Source organism: Sphaeramia orbicularis, chromosome 3 (assembly GCF_902148855.1).
Source record: "Sphaeramia orbicularis chromosome 3, fSphaOr1.1, whole genome shotgun sequence".
Classification (NCBI taxonomy): Eukaryota; Metazoa; Chordata; class Actinopteri; order Kurtiformes; family Apogonidae; genus Sphaeramia; species Sphaeramia orbicularis.
The window spans coordinates 28,957,885-28,981,725 of NC_043959.1; the positions used below are offsets into that span (position 1 = coordinate 28,957,885).

Consider the following 23,841-nt stretch of genomic DNA (forward strand, 5'->3'; position numbering starts at 1 on the left):
AATAACAAAGATGTTTTATCCAGTTAAATGTCAGTGTGACTCACAGTTCCCAAAAGACACTGAGACTCCTGAATGGCACCGTAGCACCCGAGGAAACCAACGACCATCATCACTGCGCCGACTGCGATCAAGATGTGGACACCTGGGGAAGTATATACAGTGAATATCTATGGCAATATACTTTTTATTGTATTAACAAGAAAAATTTAATCCTTAAAGACTACTGCCTGACAGCGCACTTCATTTATACAGTCATTAGAAAGTCACAACTCAATGAAGCACAATAAAACCCCGGTGGTTTTCAGGAAACACAGCCTTGCCATATAACAATGACAGAAAAATCTCAGTTGTTTCCCCTTATGCTCTATTATTTAGTTACTTGTGCTGCAAATCACACTCTTCATGGCACTATTTTGTCTCATTTGGACTTTCATTTATACACATGCAAGTAGGAGAGGCCACAATTGCAAAAATACTTGCACTTGCTTTTCGGGCATGTAAATGGAACAATTGTGCTGTTCTTCTGTCTAAGATTGTTATGATTGTTGAAATTTGTATTATTATGCATGTTTTGCTTGTTCACATATATGTTAAATTTCATTGCATGTTCAGAATAAATCACTAAATCAATCAATCAAATAAAAAAAATGAAGAGTTCGGATTTAAAAGAGGAGGTATGTCTGCTGCATGGGTGCCTATATTTTCTTTGCAAAAGCTGTGGGAATAATTACTGGACCATGGTGACAAAGTCAACATCTGTCGTAATGTGATTTGTCCTGAGAGACATCAGCGTAAAAAAAATTTGTCAAAAATTCTTTAAAAATGTGGCAAAAGACATGATATCCTTCTGAGCTTAAACTAATTACATCAACAATTCTATTCAATAGCAAACTACATATAAATTGAGAATATTTGATGTGGAGAAAAAAAATTAGAAACAGAAATAATAAATGGCTATTATTCTGAATTTCTATTAAAAAGAAAATGAGCTTATAATCAAAATGTAATAAATAGGCCTTTCTGCGCTACCATTTAAATAATGTTTAATGAATATTAGGTTAGGAGGTTTTTTTTTTTTTTTTTTTTGCTGAATGGTCAGTAGTAAAAGTTATTTAGGAGAAAAGATAGTAAATGAACCTTTCTCTAATACATTATATTGTTATTAGTTTCATCAAAATGAAATCTTTGGTGCATAAAAGTATAACTGGGATTAGTAATATTAAACAATTAATGAGGTCCATTTTTGTAAAAAAAAAATTGTGCTTTATTGTTACTGCTTGTTAAAAAGATAAATTGCTTTATATTAAAAATGTAATAACACTTAGGTCTTTCCATGTGACCATTTGAAATAAACCATTTCTTCATCGAACTTGCAGGAAATGTGCTATATCACGATTTGGATATGAAATATCCTCTGGTACAGCGGTGTCAAACACAGATCCTCGAGGGCCGGTATCCTGCATGTTTTAGATGTTTCCCGCTTCCATCACACCTGGAAGCCATTACATCATTATCAGGCTTCTGCAGAACATGATGATGAGCTGATCATTAATTGAACCAGGTGTGGCTGGAAGAGGGACATATCTAAAACATGCAGGATACCAGCCCTCGAGGACCGGAGTTTGACACCCCTGCTCTAGTAGGTTATATCACACAGACGTAGCTGCAGTTTTAATGTGTGTGTAATGACACTGGGTGACCAGAGGGGGGCGTGCTGACATTGTCATGCTGCAGACCAAAGTGAGTCATGTTCCAGTTATGTTCACAGGAAGTTGTTTCGTGTTCTTATATAAAAACCCCCGCTCCATAATTCAACACGTCATTTTTCACCCAGGAGACAAAACAGGTCCTGCACTTGTTTTTTGTTTCGTTTTTCTTTCTTCACACATTCTCTCTGTCTTACACTCAGACGGTTCTCAGCATCTGCAGAGCCCTCCAGACATGTGTTTCCTATCTTACACCGTCAGAGGTTTGTAGGTTAATATTTGACTTTTTGGAGAGCGGTGGGTGGTGGGTGTGGGGGGTGGTGTGTCCAGACAGTAGTGTGTGAATGTGTTCGACAGCCTCTCCCAAAGCGGAGTCATTTCCCTGCTTTACATCTTTGCTTTTAGTTGTATTAATGTCTGGGTGGGGGGCAGGGGCCGTAAAGCACCAGCTGCACATGGGCTCTCAGTATAAAAGCAGAGGAAAGGAAGTGAGAAGTGGGCTAATAAAGGTTCAGGTCAAAGGTCTTTAGTGCGACAGGCCAAGCGGTTTAGAACATACACGGTGAAATAAGAAACAGGATCATAGACTGGGCTTTAGAAAAAAAACCAAAAAGAAATTCAGCTTCATGCAAATGTTCCATTTTCCAAAACCTATTCAGTATTGGCTCATTAAATAACTGTTGTCTTGGGTTTCCTTTAAACACCACTGTGGTGCTTTTAGATACAGTCCTATAAATATTTCAGATAGATTTATTGCGACTTTCCTATGGCATGCATGTGTGTTGTAAGTTGTTAAATGAGTTTTTCCATTCAGCAGTTTCCTGGGTCTCCATGCACTGTAGTCCACAGAAAAACAGAACCTGCAGAGGCTTTTGGATCATTTCCGACAATGGTCACAGTTTGATTTTGCAGCGTCTGTACACATGTAATTATTAGAGTGGGAGGGGGTCAAAAAAGAGAAGCTTGTGTATTTTCTGAATCACTGCAGACAGCAAAGGATTGTTTTTCTACTCCTGGATTGCAGAACTGTAGGCAAATATTGATACACTCAATTGATTAAAATACTAACTGATGAATGTTATCCATTTATGGGTAGACATGTTAAATTTGTACCGTATATTCTGAGTTTCTTTCACCAAACAATTTGTCAAAACTTGATCAAAATACATATTGATATGAATGGTCAGTCCTGAATCTAATTCATGTTCTGTATTACATTTTGTTCATGTATTTATTAATAACTTATTCCTGATAAAAATGTGATGCAACTTCACAACGTAAAGAAGTGTTGACTATCTTTACATAGTCTTCTTTTTTTTTATTCCTTATTTTTATCTTACACTTAGCATTAAGGGGCTCAGAGTGTGAGTTTTGTTGTTATCCAACATTACACAATAACAAAAAATATACTTCAAACTATAGTTTTCAATGGTGAATCAAAATATAACAGAATGAATATGTCTTATTTTTAACACTTTCAAATACTTACATGGTATTAATCGTATAATTAAAATATTATTGAATATAAAAGAATGTTTGGCCTGGTTTGAAACCAAATTTCTGTATCTACGGTGTAAATGTCATCGATGTCAGTGCAGCTTTTATAAATTTTTATTAACGTTATGCCCACAGACAACCTATTGTGGTAAATGGTCATATTTTTCACATTGAAAAAGTACGCAAGAGCAAATGAAAAATCTGAAAAAATAAAGATTTGAAATATATAATTTAAGCAAGTATCTGCTGAAAATTTTGATTGATACCCAACCCTCATCAGCATCCATGGACATCAAAATGTTCAATGCTACTACCAGTACTTTGGCTTTGATTCCACTTTTATAATATTACATTTCTTTGTCCCATTTGACTGAAAAGAAAATGACAGGTCTTTAGTTTTATTTTAGTCACTAAAGACTATTTACTAATGCAGCAGCAATGGAAAAATTCATCCCATTGTTATTAATTCTTCAAAAATAGTCAACAATGTTACCAAGACATGCACTTGATACTGTTTGTGTCTGAGCTGAACAGACTGTATACAAAGCCAAGGCAAGGGCTGCTCAATAATTTCCATACACTCCCTAACTGTTGTGTGTTGCAATTGAAAAGGAGGGCACATTTAAGGGGTCAACTGCTGACTAGTGGTGCATTCACGGGCAGGTCAAACTCTTTAAAATCGGAGACATGGGCAATGGTCGCTAATCAGAGCCGCACAAATGTGGACATACTAGCTGGTGCACTTCATAGTTAAAATGTCTAAACACTGGAAAAATGACAATGTAATGTAAATTTTACCCGACTTGACTCTGTACGAGCGTCTGGGATACAGATGAAGAAGCTCAGCGGTGACGTAATGGAGCGCCAGGACATCCTCCCGCTGTGTTACTGTGCTTGATCGGGCTGGGAGAGGAGCTCTTTGTGTTCAGCCCCAGCATCATTACTCCTGCTTGTCAGCTCAGACATAATTAGATTCTGAACCACTAACTGGTCTGTACCTCGTATTCCCCACCCCCCCAGCTCTCCACTACCCACAGGGCCACTCTCTCACACACACACACACACACACACACTACAGGCTAATTTCTAAATCGATATCTTGGCGACGGCCCAAGTGCTCCCTCCATCTCTTATATTGTGGCTCTCCACTCCCGACAGTCCCTGCTTTTTTTTTTTTTTTTCCACTGATATGTTTGGCAATCTCGGCCTCTCCCTCTCGCCCCACGCCACCGCCCATTGGTCCTCTCTCTCCAGCTCGGTCGAACAAACGCTCTCAATAATTCCATTTACTTAAACGTCTCTTCCTGTCCATCTTGATACGATCTCTTCATGGATCCTCTCCCATTATGATCTCTGTCTACTTCCATTCATCAGCCCCGTTGTGCATCTCCTTCTAACACAGTTGATGGATTACAGTGGCCTCTCTTTGCTGAATAATTACAAGGCGATGTGTGGAAATCATCTCAAATTTCAGCCACTACAAAGAAAAAGACCATGTTGTGCTATCTAGTAGAGCTGCACAATATATCGTTTGAGCATCGTCATCGCAATGTACGTGTGCGCAATAGTCACATCGCAGGTCCTGCAATGTAGGAGGCAAATGAACTTAACTTGTGCTCATCTAATTTCAACCCGAGTACCTGACACACACTACGCACAGTGATCCACTAATCACAATCATTCTTAATCAGTTTGCCGAAGCAGACCACGCCCCTACACATGGAGTGAGTCGCTGGTTACAACATTGAAAAATGAGCAACGAACAAGAGAAAATCACTGAAAACTAAGACTTTGTGCCAAAAAGAAAAGCAACGTCACTTATCTGGAATTATTACGGCTACAAGAAGGATGATATTGAAACACGTGCCTTGCACCTGTCGACACAACGAGAGGTAACACAACTAATTTGTTTGACCACTTACGTACTATCATATCCTCCTGAGTATTTTTTCATATCGCAATATATATTGCAGGGTTAAAAAAATTTGCGATGTCATTTTTTTTTTTTTTTTTTTACAATATTGTGCAGCCCTAGTATCTAGTAGTGTCTCTAAATAACAAATGATTGGTTTTGATTTTAATTCCAGCCGTTTCTTTTTTTTTTAATAATAATCCTTAAATCTGCAGTTTTTTTTAGCCAATGGCCAAAAATCCCCCCCAAAACATAATTACCTTTCAGTGGCTTGTAACTGAAGTGGTCTGAGGGGACATGAGACATCTGCAACCACTCCTTGCTTATATTATCAGGTTGTAAAATCCCTGTGATGCTCTGATTTTCAGCCACTTGCAGGTTTTAACTTTTCGTGTTAGCATTTTTTGAGAGGATGTGCTGAAACAGCATCCTCGAGACCCTCCCGATGACTAAGTGGCACAAAAAAATCAATGAATGAATCAATGAATGACTGAATGAATCAATGAATGATGTGGCTAATCAGATTCTGTCTAGATGCGACTCATTGGTTCTACTCTCTATCACATAAGGGAAGCTTGGAAAAGTTTTCCAAAACAGCATGAAATGTCATCAATTCTTCTGCATTTATATTATATTTTTTGAGTTGGATTGAGAGGAGAGAGCTGCAGAAGGAAGGTGTGTTTCTTCTTAGGCTTTTATTTTCATTTTCATTTTCACTCCTGGGGCTTTAAATGTATGTGGTGCTTGTTGGATATTCGACTGAAATATGTACCAGCCTAAAACAAACACTTGGATGCAGTAAAATAACAGGATGTAATAACTATAAATGTTAACTATAGGTCATTTTTTCCACATTTTTGCTGATAGCAGTATATACTAATCATAGCACACTTTAATTTAATACATTTTACATCTGACAACTTATTATGCTAGCAAGCTCGGTTTTTTTCCATTTAACAGATCCCATACATTTTCAAAATCTCCAAACATTTCCAGAACACTTTCATTCATTATCATATGAAAATTAAAAGGTTTAATATGTACAGTTAAATGCTTACATGAGGCTTGTATAGGAGTCTGTTTTGTGCTGGGAGTGGGTTGTTAGTTTATCAATAGAATTGGCAAACTTAAACTAACTGTCCTGATTGCCTAAATCCATGGTAACAGCCTTTACGTGGGTCTGTATAGAAGACTCTGAAGTGAGAAGAATTTTCCAAGAAAACCAGACCGAGTCCAACAATCCCTCTTTTCTACTCCTCTACAGTAATAAACAGTGTGCAACGGCAGCTACTGATAGATTAGAAATGTAGCTGGTTTACAAACGACTGCCTCTGAGTAATGTTAAACATCAGTCTACACATTTTCTTTACCTACGAGGATGGAATTTCAACCCCATGACCTTGTTAACACAAGAATTAAGCTGTTCGACTTGGAACTGGATGGGAGACAGTTTCATATTTGATCATTTACTTTTCTCATAAACATCTTTTTGGCATTTGGGAATCACTAATGATGTTTTAAACGGAATTAAGATGCTAGAGTTAATCTGAATTTGCTCAGTTTGCCATAGAAATTGCTCAGTTGTCACATAACCTCAGTACATAGCTTTGTGGAAGATAAAATCATATCAAAATGTATAACATATGTGACACAGTATCTGTTCCAGTAGTGCCTTTCTTTACCTGAACTACCTAGGGCTCTTTCTAATGCTCTCTGGTTGAAAGGTTTAATTAGACATATATTATTACAATGCCTCAGCTCCATTTGTCCTGTAAAATTATTGCCTTTTTATCTTCATCCGAAGTTTGACACTTCCTATTTCAAAAATAAAAGCTCTTACTTAAGATTATACCTTATAAGGCTTTTAATCTTTCACTTTTTCTTTAATTTTATATGGAAATCCACCTGTCACAGCTTTTCCACTGTAGGTCCTCTGATATGAAATCAGATGTGGTCGCTGGTTTTAATGTAGTATTATGAATAAAATACTAGAACAATAAAATGGACCTGGCAGAAAAGAGAACTTATCACATGTCATTTGCACCTGTACATTACAACAGAATACTGCTAAAGTGGCATTTTAGATATACAATCTAGAACATTCAGGTGTTGCATGATTATATAGCTGAATTTATTCATTTAAAGTAGAAGAATGTGGTATAAACATTATTTGACAGCCACCACCCTTGTTTTCCACTGTCCTGTACTTAAGAGTCAGTGTTTACTTGTTTGATCACAATCCTGGCTATTATCAAAGACTCAGCTTTTAATCAAATGCCATTGTTTTCCCTTTGGGAAAATACAGTATCCAGAGAGTTGGCATGCACGATAATTATTTTTTTTACAACCAATACCAATAACCGATAACTTCCTGCTTCTCATAACTGATAACAAACAGTAGTACCCATTCATCAAATTCATTTATTATGATTTCAAGTCAGTAGTAAAACTCAATTAATAGTAAAATAAAGGCCTCTACAGAACCAAAACCCTATGGGTGCTTGAAATGGGCAATAGACCAAGGGTTTTCAGTTACTTTTGTAATTGTCTAATTTGGTGATGATTGACCACTGTTTTTGGACATTAAGCTACGTTAAGCTTTTTCTCTATAATGTGCGCTTATGGAAAAGAAATGCTTAACGTGGACAACATCCATAAAATTGAGGCTGTTGTGATTTTTGCAGAGGTGAAAGTGGGCATGACTAGAGATGTCGACACAAACTTTGGCGATGATTAATTACTGTACTCGGGCATTAAGCTATGTTAAGCTTTTTTTTACGTTAAGTGTTTTAGAATGTCCCTCTTCTTCTTCTGCTGCCGGACCAAAACAGCAGCCACAACTGCTTGATCTTACTGTTCGTCTTGCAGCTGTGGCAAAGAGTAACTGAAAACCCTTTTACTTACAATGTACAGATCCAGACCTCTTCTTCTTCTTGGTTTTTATGGCGGCTGGCAAGGCAACAACGTGCACACTGTACCAGTGAAATGAGCGAAATCTAAGCAATTTAGATTCATTATTATGGGCTCTATTTATCAGTGAAATCTTTAATTATCGAAATTATCTGAATGACGTCATTTTTTTTCAATATCGGGCCAATAATTATTGGTGCCGATAGTTATTGTGCATCCCTAATAGAAAGTACAGGCCCGACTTTCACTGTGTTCTTGCAATTCACCTTATTGTTCATCTGCTCAGTGCTGCAAACAACATATAATACAAGTGCCAAATTTTGAGACAATACTAATTAAACTGTATACATCCAAATATTTAATCCAGATGTGTTTCAATGTAGTACCCATCCGACTATTGTTTATTGTGTAATTAAAGTCCTTGCTTCAGCTGCTTCCTTTTCCCTGTTATAGTTTGGTTTATTTTTAATCCTACGTTTAAGCCAGAAACCACGTCAGAAATTCTGACTTCATATTAGGAAATCTGCAGTGGAAAAGCTGCGACAGATGGAATTTTATGCAGGAAAAAGTGGAAGACTTCATGACCTGTGGACAGTGTTTAAACGCAGCAGACTAAACTGTAAACGCGCCACCGGATTACTGTTTTTATCTCGAGTACCGGGTGTATATTATGGTTTCTCGTTTTGTCCCAGTGTTTCCTCGTGTTTGTTTTGTCGTCTTAACTGCTTATCATCATAGTTTATCGAAGAAACCAAAAGGGTATAGTGCAATATGTTCTATTTGCCAGGATTTCAATAATACGCAAATGCCCATAATAGCAAATATGGTGTGGGTGACTTTCTTAATAACATAATGGCGATGTGGTTTACTTTAGGGACTTGAGTGGTTCAAGTAACAACTTCCTGAAGACTTCCTTTACTCATCCAGGACATCCACAGTAGGTAAAAAGATGTCATACTGGCTGGACATCACACGGCCATGTAAGTTGAGGTTAAACATTATGCTGCGACAGCCTCACTGATGAAGCTCTGTGAGTGTGTTTAGAGTGCAGCTGTTCCCTTCATTAGGCGTCCTAGCGTTTGGTCTCGACTGAAACATGAGGAATCACACCCAGCTCAAAGCCTGAAACGTAACGCAGAAGCCTATCCTGCTGCTCTGCTGTAAAAGCCATGATGTAATTAAACCGCACTGACTGATTGATCCACCGTTGTAATTATTATGTAAATGCAAACCACTGCGTTTCAATTCAGGACAGATTTCAGGACTTAAGATAAAACATCTCAAGACTCTCAAAATGAAAAATGACGGTCGGGTGAATGAACGTCCTACTGATCGGTCACTAAATACAATTAAGTGCAAAGGAAAACGGTGTGTTATAACAATTTGGATTTCATTTCATTGCTTCAGGTTTAATTCGATCTGATTTACTCTGAAAATGCCCAAATAAGGATCTGTGTATGGTTTTCGTCATATAACTAAGACTCATAGGCCTTTAGTTCTTTTGATAAAAACAGGAAACATTTTTAACCACGATTACAAGATCTCATTTCTTATGTTTTGGGGCAGTTCCTAATACGCAACAAAGCACTAATGATTGCATAACCTGGAAGGAACTGAAGTTTTAACTTCCTTGCCGCTGAGAATGTGAATTTAATTGGAGAGTAGTGACAGGAACTGTGGAACTTTAGATCTGTGTAAAAAAAATCCCTTAATTTTCAGATAATTTCAATAACAGTAAAACATTATAAAAGAGGAGATTAAGAAACAGGACTGGGAGATGACTGCAGTGATCTGTTCATTACCAGAAAACACAGAAGCATGAAGCCACTGGGTAATTGTGTGTGTTGGTGTGTGTGTGTGTGTGTGTGTGTATATGTGTGTGTGTGAGAGCTTGCAGCGGTGAAAGAAAGGAAAGAAGCAGATGCAGGACTCCATATTGAAAAGTTCCTGGCAGCCGGGGATGGAGAAGGGAGAAAGGGGGGGAGGGGGCAGACAGAGATAGAGGGAGGGGTGTGAGGAGGAGGAGGGGGGGTGGAGTAGAGGGAAAAATAAGGAGAAGTGAGACAGCGCGACTCAAACACTAACCGCAACCAGATGGGGAAGTGAAGGAGAGCGACAGTGGAAAGAAACCGAGTGGAGTGAGGGAGAGGAAAACTTTCACAGATGAGAAGAGGAGGAGGAGGAAGAAGAAGAGGGGTGGGGCTGATGAGGAGGAGGAGGAGGACAAGGGAGGGCCAGTGAGGAATTTTTTCCAACACCGACCAAGGCTTTTTCTCCACTCTTTTTTGGAATGAGAGGGAGGCTTTATGTAATGTTGAGGAAAGCAATCACTGGGACTGTTTGAGAGAAAGTCCCTCAGTAGTTCCCCTTCCGAGTGGCGAGGCTTCTATTCACTCCACAACCACAGCTATGCTGCCTTAGAGGACAATGGACCCAAAACACCCACTGCATTTTTTTCTTTTCCTTTTTTTTTTAAAGTTTTGTTAGCTGTATTTTGCACGTCCAAAACATCTGCTGCTTTTACACTCATTCTCACATTTACTCTAAATATGGCCTTTTAGCTCCTTCCCTGTCATCTTCCTCTTTCATATCCCTTCTCCTTTGTCCTCCTCAAAAGGCAGATGACTCAGGTTGTTGACGCAGACGGGAGGAGCTGACTGGCGCGTAGCATGGGCGGTGGTGCTGCCCGTCAGAGAGGTGGCATAGCGGATAACTTCAAGAGGGAGTGAGAGCTTTTTAGGAGTCACATGATGAGCTGTGTGTGCTGTGTTAGTTTGGGTCACAAGCTGCTGGTGTTTGGCCGAGGTGGGGCCGCCCCGGTTTGTTAGGACACGTTTCACACCAGTTGAATATTCTCATGTTCAGGCTACTGAGGGTCAGCTCAGCACCTTTTGTTCTGTTCTATAGGTTCCCATATGTGCTCTGCAGGATGTATGAGCTCATGTAGCAGAGGAAACGGAGATTTGAGGTCTAACACTTTGGTATATCTGAATACATGCCTTCTGGGGTCTTCAACAGGTTAAACTGAAGACATTTCAAGGACATTATGTTTGTTATTATATCAATTTCAGGTCTGTATGGGCAAAAGGAAAGTCTGAAAAGTACAGCGGAAAATCAAAGTCTGACTTTTGTCACTTTGGTGATGCTTCCGGTGTGAAACAGAACAACATTGGGTGACGGCAGGTGTTTTGCTGGAGGCTTTTTATGGCCAACAGCTGACACCTTTTTATTTTCATTAGCCCTCAGCCACAGACTAAATGTGATGTTTGTACCAGATGACGATTAACTTATACTTTAATATTAAAGTAGTGTTTGGAAGGGAAAAAAAAAATTTAACTGATAAATTCCTAAAAGGTTAAAGTTAGGAGACGTCAGGTTGGTGTAACGACCACTGGTGCAACACACTAGTTAGGTAGCAAAAACAGGGTCAATCAACACTGAAGTTAATGTAACTTAGTAAACTTCAAAATGTAGTCCATTTTAAGAGCCGGTGAAATGGTAAATGGACTTATATAGTGCCTTCTACCTTTATGGTACTGTGTCACATTCACACACCAGGGAACCAGCCACTGGGAGCAACATGTGGGTTGGTGTCTTGCTCAGGGACAATTTGACATGTGAGGAGGGATGAGCAATCAAACCACCAACCCTTTGGTTTGTGGATGACCCACTCTACCCACTGAGCCACAGTGGCCTGATTTGATGACATTTTAAGACCTGAAAATCTTATGTTTTTAATATTTGTAAAGGACCTACAGAAACCCTGGGATGGCTCCTTGAGTAAAAATAATCAGAAATAACATTAGTGAGTCAAGAGAAGCGTCAGTGGTTGCGTCTTCTTTAGTTAAGGAGCAATGTTGAGCCAAAAATCATATGACCCATGACACTAGCTGTCAGGATGATTCAGCACTATGTTGCAAAATGCATCAAAGTTTCGATTACAGTGTGACGAGAAGACTACAGACCATAGTTCATGTTTTAGAAACCATCTTGTGGTTCTAAGTGTGTTATCTAGCACCCAGGCGGTAAGTCAGGTTACAGCAGCAAGATGAAATGGATCCAGGTGGCCCATATTTTTGTAAATTTGATCAAGATGGCTCCTGTTCATACACCAAATGGAGCAGCTAATGTGATCCATTTATTCTTTATTAGTGTTTTGGCACTAGGGAGTCGATCTGATGATTTTGGATACAGTTAATGCAATTCTGGATTCTCTAAGATAAACCTTGTACTCAACACTCTTTATCTCTGTTTTTTTTTAATCATCAAACAACATTGTGTGTAATACCCAAGCAGACCGACACATTTCCTTGGTAAAATGACACACTAGCAGTAGGTGATGTAAGAGAATTCATGTTAACTTCTCCCTTTAGTACATGGTGCATGTGTACTCGCAGTTTCAACAGTCTCAAACATTACCGACTTTACATTGACCATATCAAACCTTTTAGAAGCTGAGTGAGCTGTCCACTATTTACAAGCTCTTGTAAAAGTCACCTCTTTATCTTCTTTAACTTATTAATTATGGATATCACTATTATTCTAATCAATAAAACCTCAATGACCAAAGGATGTTCACTTACTGTGGCTATTAATATTAATGTGGGCCTATATTACATATATCATTTCAGGGTTTGTAAAGCAGCACAATAAGTAAATTAAAGTGTGATAAGTGTGTATTCACTAAAGCTAAAGGAAGTGATATGCCGATACTGATTTCAGGTTATGGAACATAATAAAGTGGACCAGTTCTGTTGTGTTCAGCTTGTCCAGCGAAGACAATAAATAACAAATACACTTTCATAACCTGTATCAGAAGTTGGCCCCAGAGCTCGTATGGATATCTGAGATGGTATGTGGTTGCAGGTCACATGATGCCCCTGAAAGCGTGAGACCTCCTCCAGCTGTGAGATGTTTGCGTTTCAGGTTATGTGGAATGATCAGAGCCAACATGTTTGTCATTAGTATTACGATACCATTACCTGAACTCACTTTGATTTCGACATCAATACAAGTTGTGTTTCAAGCTTTCATTTTTGGAATTTAGTACTATATTAGATTATGTGCTCTGATCAACCTAATAAGAGCATGAAAACATAATTTTTTCCCAGAGTTTATAAGAGACAGCCGAATACCTTTAGACCGAGCTGTAAAATATCCTGTAGTCATAGTGAAATGGAAGTTTGACCACCACAACTTTCGACCAACCACAACTAGAATCAATAAACGAATCAAGTGTTTTATAAATATAACAAAACCACTGTATTTGAGAATTGACTGTGGGCATTTTGATGTGTCTTTCCTGCTTTTTTTAATATGATTTGTAGACTTTAAACTATTGTGCAGTGTTTCCACAGCTCACTTGAAAAAGTGTTATATCCAGGAGAGCAGTTCTATTTGCACACATAGCAGTGTGTTATGTGGAAATAATGCAAATGGGCACAAATGCCGTCATTTTCCAAGTATGATTCAGTTGTGATTGGGGTTGAGTTTGGCAACAGATGCTTTCATTGCCACGGGGCTCTAAGTTATTGACGCATGTCCAGAAGTCTGACACACAGGATTTCCATTAGACAGACACACTGAGGAGACAGACAAAGGTGATGTACTGTACGTACTGATGTAGAAGGTGTTGGGGGCCTGGGTTCCTTCATACTGGAGATCAAGGAGGCTGCTGGTCTTGTTATCGTGTCTCAGCCACAAGGCCACTCCCAGGATTACACCTCCTGCAAGCTGGGACAGAAACACAAGCAGTTCAGTTGTCTGTGGAGACAGTAGTTCTCTGTGGGGAAATCAGGTTAAAAATTCCAGATCACCATGAGGATTGTTTTTAATCACTTTCAAACACTCACATGAACTGGATTTCCCCGACCATTACAAGGCTTAGTTACCAACAAAGCCAAGTTACAGTAAAATCAAAACAAATAACCTGACTTTGGATTTCAGACAATGGATGCACTGTGTGTTTAGTTTTGGTTTTAAGTGTATGGGATGTTTATTTCTTTCATTTGCTGCAGCCAGTCTACAGATTTTTTAATAGTCTAAAATTACTCAGCTTTTATTGAAAAATTTTACATTTTCTTGCACTACTCACACGCCCAGGTCATCCCCAAACTTAGACGCTGTCTGCGTTCCAGCAAATTCCCTAAGCCCTGTGAAAACCTAGGGAAAACCCTGAATTGCATAAAACTTTGGTGACATAATATCTTCAACATCCAAGTTCCGTTTCCCCTCCTTTCCTGTAAGATACAATATTTTTTGGCGACTCATCCTCAACGTGGAAACACTGACGTACATGTATCTGATGACATCTTGGTGACTAGTAAAACCCATGTGTCATTTTAGCCACAGAGATGAGCTGAGCAGTACAGGCAAAAGAGATAATTTTTCTTAAAACTGTTAGACCAGGGGTTCCAAACATACAGTCTACGGGTCAAAACCAGCCCGCCAAATTGTCCGATCCAACCGGCGGGATGAATTTGTGAAGTGTAAAAACTACAAAGAAGATATTGGCAATCAAGGGAGTCTTGACAAGTTCTTTTCATCGTAAACTTAAATAATAGATTTTTCAGTTCCAGATGCCTAATACCAAATGTTTTGTGTTTGTAGATCCACAGTGATCTGTATGTTGTAATGTACAAGTGTAAATGATAAGCTGAGGCATAATATTGTTAAAATTCTTTTCTTTTTCTTAACAAATCTCAGGTCGTTCTGCTTATTCACGTTTTGTGTGAAAGAAGAGTTTCTAAATGTAAACATTTTTCACGATGTAATTTTACTTTTTTGCCCTGAAATAACACAAATTTGGAGTTGTCATTATTTATAGGTTATTACGCTATTACTTTACTGGTCCGACAGTTAAGCTCAAAATAGGCTGTATGTGGCCCCTGAACTAAAATGACTTTTACACCCTTGGTTTAGAATATTCCTTTTACACAGTTGTTTTTGTGGGTGAGGTGTGTATTGTCCTGGGTTGTCTTGGGGACATGGGTGAAGAGTGAAGCAACAAACATCAGACAAAGCCTTTGTTTAGTTTTTTTTGCGTCTTCCTTTGGCTAATTTCCTGGGGGAAAGCCTGCATCGTGTAACTGTTACTGAAATGTATTGTTCTTGAGGGTGGTTTACATTGACATAAGCCTTCCCAAGCCTCTGTGTTTGGCACAGGACAAAGAAACCCTAAATATATATGGAGTTAACATATACCTCAGCAGCCACTCAGGAACGAGCCTCACCGCACTCAGAACCAGTCAAATAAACTGCAGACTGGCTGAAATAACACTGCTCCTCTTCTAATAGGTCTTAAAAGTTCTTGTCAGACTTTGAAAAACTCGATAAAAAAACCCGATGGAATAAAAAATATCAAAGCAGGACTAGTTAGTTCTTGCTGCTGAATAAATTTGTGCTAAAACAGGCTCTACCACCCTCCTCCTCCTCCTCTTTTAGTGAGGGCCATACTAGAGCTAAGGCCAGCTCCTGCCTAGCAACCAGATCAACACCATAACTGCCAAGAGTGCAGAAACTCAACACACACACACATACACACACCAAGGAGCACCACAAAATGACTTGCTAACTTTAAGTGAACTCCCACCTCCTTACCGCGTGAATTACCACCGAGATGAATCACTGAAATGCAATGAGTGTAAATGGAGAGCAGGAATCCTGACTTTCAATCTGCATAGAAAGTAGACAAACTCCATGGAATTAAAAGGGGTGTAGCTCACAAACACAATCACACATGCCGCTATGGCTCAGTGTGAGAGAAAGCAATAAACTAGTTAATCAAAAGTCCATACGACGGCCTTTGAGCCATCATTATGGTATGTGTGGGATGTCTGAGTCATTGGGACAGGGAACTTTAGGAAAGCATTTAGCCACAGATCTGTTTTTTTAGAGGGGAGTCTTTGTAACATGAAGGAAATTCGTCAGTCAGGAGCTTCAACACCAACATTTCAACCAGAACAAAAACAACTGCTGGTTAGTTTATGTAGTGAAGGAGTAAAACTGAAAAACAATAAAATGCAACTAACTAGACGTCAGCTTAAGGTTTAATAGTAGTCATCTGTAAAGCCCTTCTTATTGCATCAACCTGGATGAAAGGTGATTTCCAAATAAAGTCTGATAGACTGATTTATTGATTGATTACTGGTGCAAACTCCTCTAACCTACATGGTACAATAATGATTTTAACAGCCGTCTATCTGACAAGACCATCTGTCGACCTCCTGTTAAGTTGCACCACCTGTTTAGAAGACACATTTTATGTTCCATGTACGACAGATCAGAGAAGGCTTTCATTGATCACCTTCGAGCCCTTTATTTTCACAAACTGTGATCAAGTAGGCTATGTTCTGTTGTTTCAGTCTCACTTCTGACCTCACTTTACATTGAAATGTTGTCTGCGAACTTTTTAGCACCATCTTAAAAACAACTATGTGAAAGACATGTCTAAGCTAGGAGTAGCTACTATTGATCAATGCTGCGACTGTAGAAGAGCAGAGGAGAAGAACTGGTAAATTTGTGGAGTAACCAAGAGAATTTTCCCAGAAACAATAGACCAAGTCCTCTAAACAGAAATCAGTTTACATGCTACCATTATGAATTTAGGCGATGTAGACAGTCATTATCTCAGATATGGTGTTCCAGCTCCATCACCCTTTACGCAAGCACACATGAATCTCGACATAAAGCCTTGTAAAAGCTTGGTTTCCAAGTAACAGTGGGTGTAGTTTAGTCTTTCAGGATTCAAATGTAGGTACACAATGAATGCAAAATTCTGGGCCACTGCCAATATTGATATTTATAATGGCCAATAGTCCATCCCAATGTTATTTTCTGTTTAAATAGTTTCTGTTATTTATTCTCCAAGAAATCTTCATTGTATATAAAAAAAACAGTTTATCTTAACTGTTTTAAAGTCTTTCAGCCCTTCGTTCCATTATCTCTGAATGAGCACAAACTCAAAAGTAGAAATTTATGGGGGGAAAAAACCTTGAAAATATCAGCCATTAAAGTAGCATTGGTCAAATTCCATTAAATAAGCAAATACATCAGTGCATTTCTACTAAAATCTATCTAATAATCTACTAAGTATAATTTACTAAGTAATCTACTATTACAGAAGAAAAAAAGACAATAACAGCATTTAGTCAAATGACGATATAATTCCATGTATGTTCTTCCACTATGAGCAGTAAGTTACGCACAATGATCTTTGAAATACCTTCACATTTTTTCCTGTGACTGATTGCATTTTTTTCTCTCATTCCAAAAATGTTATCTAACCATCTGTTGTTCTTTGCCGCTGCATTTGTTGTCGTAAATTTCCCACCAGGAAAACTGTGTAAACACATGGACCATCGACACCAGGTTTACTACGGCCTGACATTAGTGAAAGGGGGGGATGCTGTAAATTTTGCTTAAAAATTACCAATTTCATTAAACCTAAGCTCTAGATCATCATATTTCTGAGCCGTTATCTCATCTCAGCGCGAGTCCATACATGCATTATCTCTCAAGGCGGAAGTATGACAGAGACTCTTGGGTTGTCTCTCCCAAATCACCCGCCAGTGTCTATTTCTGCCTGTTGCCCAGAGTACAGGGGGTTGTAGAATGCAGGGCATGCTGGGATGGGTGGTATGGGGGATGGGGTGTGGTCTGCAGTTCCCATAAGACTGCTATACCACACCACACAGTCGCCCACCCCTCCCCACCTTCACCTCCTTCCCCCTCCCCTTGCTGAGTAACCTCTTAACCCTCTCAGTGTCCAGTTTGATTTATGGAAACAGGAGGTCTCCGTTTTTTAAAGAGGCAACCCCCCAGCAGCGCATCGACAACCCCAGCGTCTCTTCCGACGCTCACAACTTGTCCGCTCCGACGGATCTTCTCACAAAGCACTTTAGAGCAGCCAATAAAACTAAAAGCGCTAAAGTGGGCTGCGTGTTAAAAAAAAAGAGGAGGAGCTACAGTACACGGATGCTGTAATGCACCAACAATCACATTACAATCACTTTTCAGGAGGATTACCAACAGCTCTTACCCCTGACCGCACTGTTTCAGAAGCAACCCTGCTGGGACTTATTATCAATTATTCTCCATTATAGACCGACAGAAAGATACATATGCAATGACAAGAAATAGACAAATTACTTGTTAGCGTAAAAATGACTGCATTTGATGAAAAATAAATGATAAAGTCTCTCAATTCTAGACGACCGACAAAGACAGTGAATAATACTGCAATGACAAATTATGGATCAGTGTGAAAGTTAATGATGTAGCGAAAGAAAAATACATTATCCAAGTTATAATCGTGTGTCCCTAGAGTAATTTCTCATGCATTTCTTCTTTTAACATCTGGTCTTTCTGTGAAATGCCAAAATCGTCTTGATAATTCATCTGGATGTGATTTAATTAAATGCAATTTCAGGCACCAATTAAAGTGTTTCCCACTGTGTTACGTTAATATTCAGTGTTGGTAAGTGTTGTTCAGTGTTGGCGAGTGTTGGTAAGAGATAGAATTCAGTCTTTTTTAACAGTCTGTCAGCATGTAAAGACTAACATGCTAAGCTGATGACATTGTAGTCAAGAAATTGGACTTAAAATCCGCTCAGATCATCTTCAGATACTTGACTGACTGATAATGTCAAAGCCACACTTTCTTTATTCAATAAGTTAAGGACATTAGCTAATTGTTATGCTATGTTAATATCCTGCTTCATCATATTTACCAAACAGTTTGTTATGTTGTAAGAGCTTTGCAAGGAGGTGATGTTGCAGTAAGTCCATGTCTAGTAGCAAAATAGTCCACTACAGTCCAAAAAGTATTTTAATTATAAAAGAAATGTCTAAATATAACTATTTATTACCAGTTTTCCAGCATGGAGGGTTAATACCTTTTAAAACACACAAAAACAGAATATTAAGTCACCATATTGTTCAATTTCTGCACTAATTGGTCCAAACAGGAAGGTACAGAGTCAAACCCAGAAACTTTTTTTTGGTTCCAGTGAGTCATTTAGACTCCATACGATGGAGTTAGAACAATAAAAGTGCATTTACTGCATCTTCAAAGTTCTCTGCAATACCATTTTTGCAAAGCCACGCCCACCCACAGCCCATGTTCCAATCACATCTGGAAAAATTTAGATCAAATGGCTCAAAACGTTGCCCACACAGTCAAAGATAATAATGTTCTAGATTTCCTTTTAAGTGTGAGATGAAATAGTTTACCACTACAAAATGCATTCAGCCAATGGGAATGTTTAAAGTTCACAGGATTATTGGACATCCCTGGATTGTCTGCTTACCAAACTATGGGCGCAGATGTACATGAATGTTTCTTAATTCCTAAAGAACATTTTCCATTGCAGTGAAGAATCATATTTATCTGCTTCCTTGCAATGTCATTGTATTTAGGTTGAATAGGATGTGGCAAATTCATCTGCATAAAACCATCTTCACACCTAGACATAAGCAGCAAATGAGAAGGAGAAGCCAAATTGTTGGCATTTTTGGAGTCTTTATGGAGGCTTTATATGTAACTTTGAGGAGAACCAGACTGAGAAATCTAAACTTTACTTAGGTGTAATCTTTATTTAAATTCTACTAAAATAAGCCTCTTGTTATTTCCTCAATTAGATTAAGCACCTGCTTTCAATGTTAAAGTTAATGTTGATTCTCTTGCTTCATTATTAAGCTTTGAATTGTTTGTTGAATCTGGTTTATTTTTACTCCTTGGAGCAGGTGTGAATGGTCAAAACTGCGAGTTTGGATAAAATCTGGATCCTGCACATCTGTCTACATTCTCACATGGTCCATAAACATGCATTTTGCTGTACTTTGACTTTTCTGTGTGCGAAAAGAAGCTGAACCAAGCAGAAAAGACCTATATGTTTACAAGCTTAACTAATTTGGGTTAAAGGTGTGAAAACAGCCTCATTCAACTGAAGAAAACTGCAGCGTTGGGAGTGAAAAGCTGATTGTGGTTAGTCACTCGCCAACACCAGCTCTATAACTGTCAGTCACCATCGCAAATGGAAGGAGTAACAGCCTTCCTTTATGGGTCAAGTCCAGCATGACCCGTAAGAGAAACTGTTTTCCATACACATAAACTGCACAGTGATATTCCACTTTTATGACAATGGTCTGAATTTGTCATGTAAACACAATATTCCATCTGAAGATACTGAAATACGACTTTTTCTCCCCAATGGAGCATCTTCTGACTATGATATGTGAATATGTGTGTATAATTATGGTTTTATGAGGATTCTCTAGACATGTATACAACACAGGTTTTACTGTAGGTTGCAACACATTGCCCATGTTCAGCTGGAGTTGAGATAAAAATTGTCAACAGTTAAGATATATGCCTCAAAGAAAAGTACAGATTTCTGGTCAGGAGAAACAAAACTACTAAAGAAACAGGAAAAACAGGTTTTAGGATGTAAGCAAATATAATAAAGATGATGGTTTTCCAATAAATGAAAGAGAGATTCACATTCACATAGTAATTACATGTAAATACTCCAAGGAATCATACTGGGATACTCTTATTGTTATTAGGGCAAATATTGGAATATTTTGAGCAATGTTTCATCCAATGACCAACTATGTCAGGGGTGTCAAACTCCTTTTAGTTTGGGTGCAACATACAGGTCAATATGATCTAAAGTGGGCCAGACCAGTAAAATAATAGCATAATAACGTATAAATAAGTTTTCGAGTAAAATGTTTACATCTACAAACTATAATTTAAAAAAAAAAGTGAATAACATAAACTACCTGAAATTTCTTAAGAATAATAAGTGGAATTTTAACAATATTATGCCACAGTTTATCATTGACACAGTGCGTTAGCCTACAACTTACAGAGCCCAGTGGATCTATAAAGACACAAAACAAGTACTAACAGGCATAATATTGTTAAAATTTCCCTCTCAAGACATTTAAGATTGTTCATATTTGCTCATGTTATTAACATTTTTGCAAAAGAGTGGTTTGTAAATGTAAACATTTTCAAGTACTTTTTATACTAAAACAAAGAGAACATTTTCAAGTTGTCATTATGACAGTATTTTACTAGTCTGACCCACTTGAGATTGAATCTGGCTGTATCTGGTAGAGCGTAGAGGTAGACCAATATATAGGCCAGCTGATATATCTATTTTTTTCCAATATTGACCACTGGCCTAAATTTTTTTTTGAAAGCCCATATTTGATCGGTAGTAAAAATGTTATAAGATATTTGGTCATGCACCTAAAGTTCAATAAATGTTAAAAGAGTAATACATGTATGCGTAATAATAATTTCATTTATATTGTTGCATAAAAATCCTAATTATCTGAGAGTTTCAACTGTATTTTCTGCTGAATGTGCTTAAAAAAATAAATTAAATCGGTTTCAAAAATCGGCCCTAGAAAAACCCATATTGGTCGACCTCTAGTATGTGGCCCCTGAACTAAAATGATTTGGACATCATTAATATCTTCAGTGTAATTTTGGCATATCATAAATTCATCCAACAGGCAGGATTGGACCCCATAACAGGCCAGTTTTGGCTTGTGGGCCGTATGTTTGACACCCCTGGATTGTGTGGAACAAATAAGGTTAAGTTGAGAAAGTGAAAGCATACACACAAAAAATTTGAAAAGCAAACAATTAGCCTAATGTTTCAATGTTACATCTCCACTTCAGAAGCTGGGACTTTAATACAGAAGCACTGTTTACAGCTCACACCGCTGGCGTTCTTATTTCTAAACAGGCCTCTTCTTCACAGAACTGTCTGCAACATGTCAGCCTGTCGCCTTCAATGCACTTTAACTCCACATAATGTGTCCAGACACTGTGCTTGTAACAGGAGGGGAGAGCCCAAATGAGACGAGTTTTAACATTGAAGAAAACACCAATGGGGTTATTTTTAATAGATACAAAAAAATGACCACGATTGGAGTGAAATCCTTACAGTTTGCTTTCGGAAATCACAATCTCTTTATTATTCAGTTATTGCAGTAGCCTCAGGACTGACGTCACGCAGCGGCCACAGCCCTAACAGCTCTGAGATGATCTACTACTGTTAAGCAGCGACGAGAAACACAAATAAAAACATCCCCCAATATATTTTCAGAGCGGAAAGCTTTTTGGTAAATGGAAATACACTCCCATCAGTGACCGCACTTAGCAAAAACTGAACAATCCTACATGGGTGTGTATTAGTGGGAGGCACTACTCGTGAACTGCTGGAAGAAAAGTAGCAGAACACATTTAAATGAATGAGGAGGAGAGCAAAGTATGCAGTAACACTCTACAAAAAGATGGTTACTGGGGGGAAAAAATACACTAAACACCCCCAAATGTTTCCATGATCCATCAACCAACACAGGGCCTTGACTCACCAAATGGAAACCACCATGAGCTCCCCCAAAACTCCACCTCCCTCCCCTCCACACACACACACACACACACACATATACACAAAGTTGGGTGGAGGATGTAATCCAAACAAAGCCATTCTCTGAAGCCCCAGTAAGACGGTACAGACCTAAAAGCTACAAGTTGCGTTATTTCATTGCAAATATGTGATTTTTCCGACGTTAAATGTGACACTAAACCCCACAACGTGTGTTTTTTTCACACCATGATAAAGTAAAACTACCCGCTTGGCCTTGTTATTATGACTCTCCAGGCGCTATTTTTTCCACACATTTCGGCGCATTCTTACATTAATAAAACACCTGCTTGGACTGTTCTCCGGCTGGTTGTGCTCTATAAACTCTACAGATAAAATATGTATAAATGCGTCTTCATAACGGTTCATAGGTTAAACCCAACGTGGTGGTTTTGAGTCATTGTGGTGAAATGTTACCAAATGGGATTACACATACGGTTTAGTACAGGAGTAACCTTGTAAATGTGAATATTAGGTGGATGTTGTTGCTTTTATCCGTAGGTTTTATCACCGCCTGGTTGTCTAAACAAACCCGAACCGCTAACGACAGAGAAGAAGGCGGCGCTGCGCACACAATGTGGTCGAAAAACAAGGGCTCCGGTTCTTACCCAGAAGATGAAGTTGAAGAAGAAGAGCATGTACTTGATGCATTTGGTGCAGCCTTCGACTCCCATGGCGGTAGGTTAGATGGAGGCGGCTAACGGAGAACGGACTTAACGGGACGGAGGTGAGTAACGGAGGCCAGGTGAACACGGCTGGGTCTCAAATAGAAATCCTCCTGACTTTAGCTCGGAGACAGAATAGAGGCAACACCCAACAACTCCTCCTCCTCCTACTCCTCCTCCTCCTCCTCCTCTTCTTCCCTCCTCCCTTTCAGCCCGAATCAAAACCCCCAAAACAGACCACTTCCGGTCAGGACTTTCACTATAAAACAGCTTAAATATATCAAACACCTCTGCGTTACGTTGTCGCCACTCTTAGTGTTTTTGTTACGCAAAATATGGTGTAAAATATTTAAAATCCAAAGCAAAACTAAACATTTTTGTGTCTCTTTTCATTCTTAATTTTTGTTTTTTTTTTTGTTTTTTTTTTTTGTTTTTTAGATCATTTTGGATTTTTTTTTTGTCAGGCTGTTTTCAACATAAATTATCATAAAAGTAGAATAAATAAATAAAACTATTAAATTGAACAATAAATATTAAAGAAAACAAAAGGACTATCTCTTTTGCGTATTTTACGGGCTTTTAATTTTTATTTATTTAAATTTTTTTTTTTTTTTTGGATATTGACTGTGTTCAAAGTTTTCAACACAAATTACAATAAAAGTAGAATACGTAAATAAAACAGGTAAATTTAACAATAAATA

The 23,841-nt window shown here is 38.4% G+C and overlaps 1 protein-coding gene across 1 annotated transcript in view; it reads right to left on the reverse strand.

The window, feature by feature from the left end:
* cd81a (CD81 molecule a) overlaps nucleotides 1-23,315 on the reverse strand; it is a 34,180-nt gene extending 10,865 nt beyond the window's left edge. The window contains exons 1-3 of the mRNA XM_030121412.1: nucleotides 23,084-23,315; nucleotides 13,644-13,758; nucleotides 45-142 (exon numbers count right to left, since the gene is read on the reverse strand). Of these exons, the coding sequence (XP_029977272.1) occupies nucleotides 45-142; nucleotides 13,644-13,758; nucleotides 23,084-23,149 (279 nt within the window). The 5' untranslated portion in view covers nucleotides 23,150-23,315. The remainder of the gene's footprint in view (nucleotides 1-44; nucleotides 143-13,643; nucleotides 13,759-23,083) is intronic.
* Between the last annotated feature and the right edge of the window lie 526 nt (nucleotides 23,316-23,841).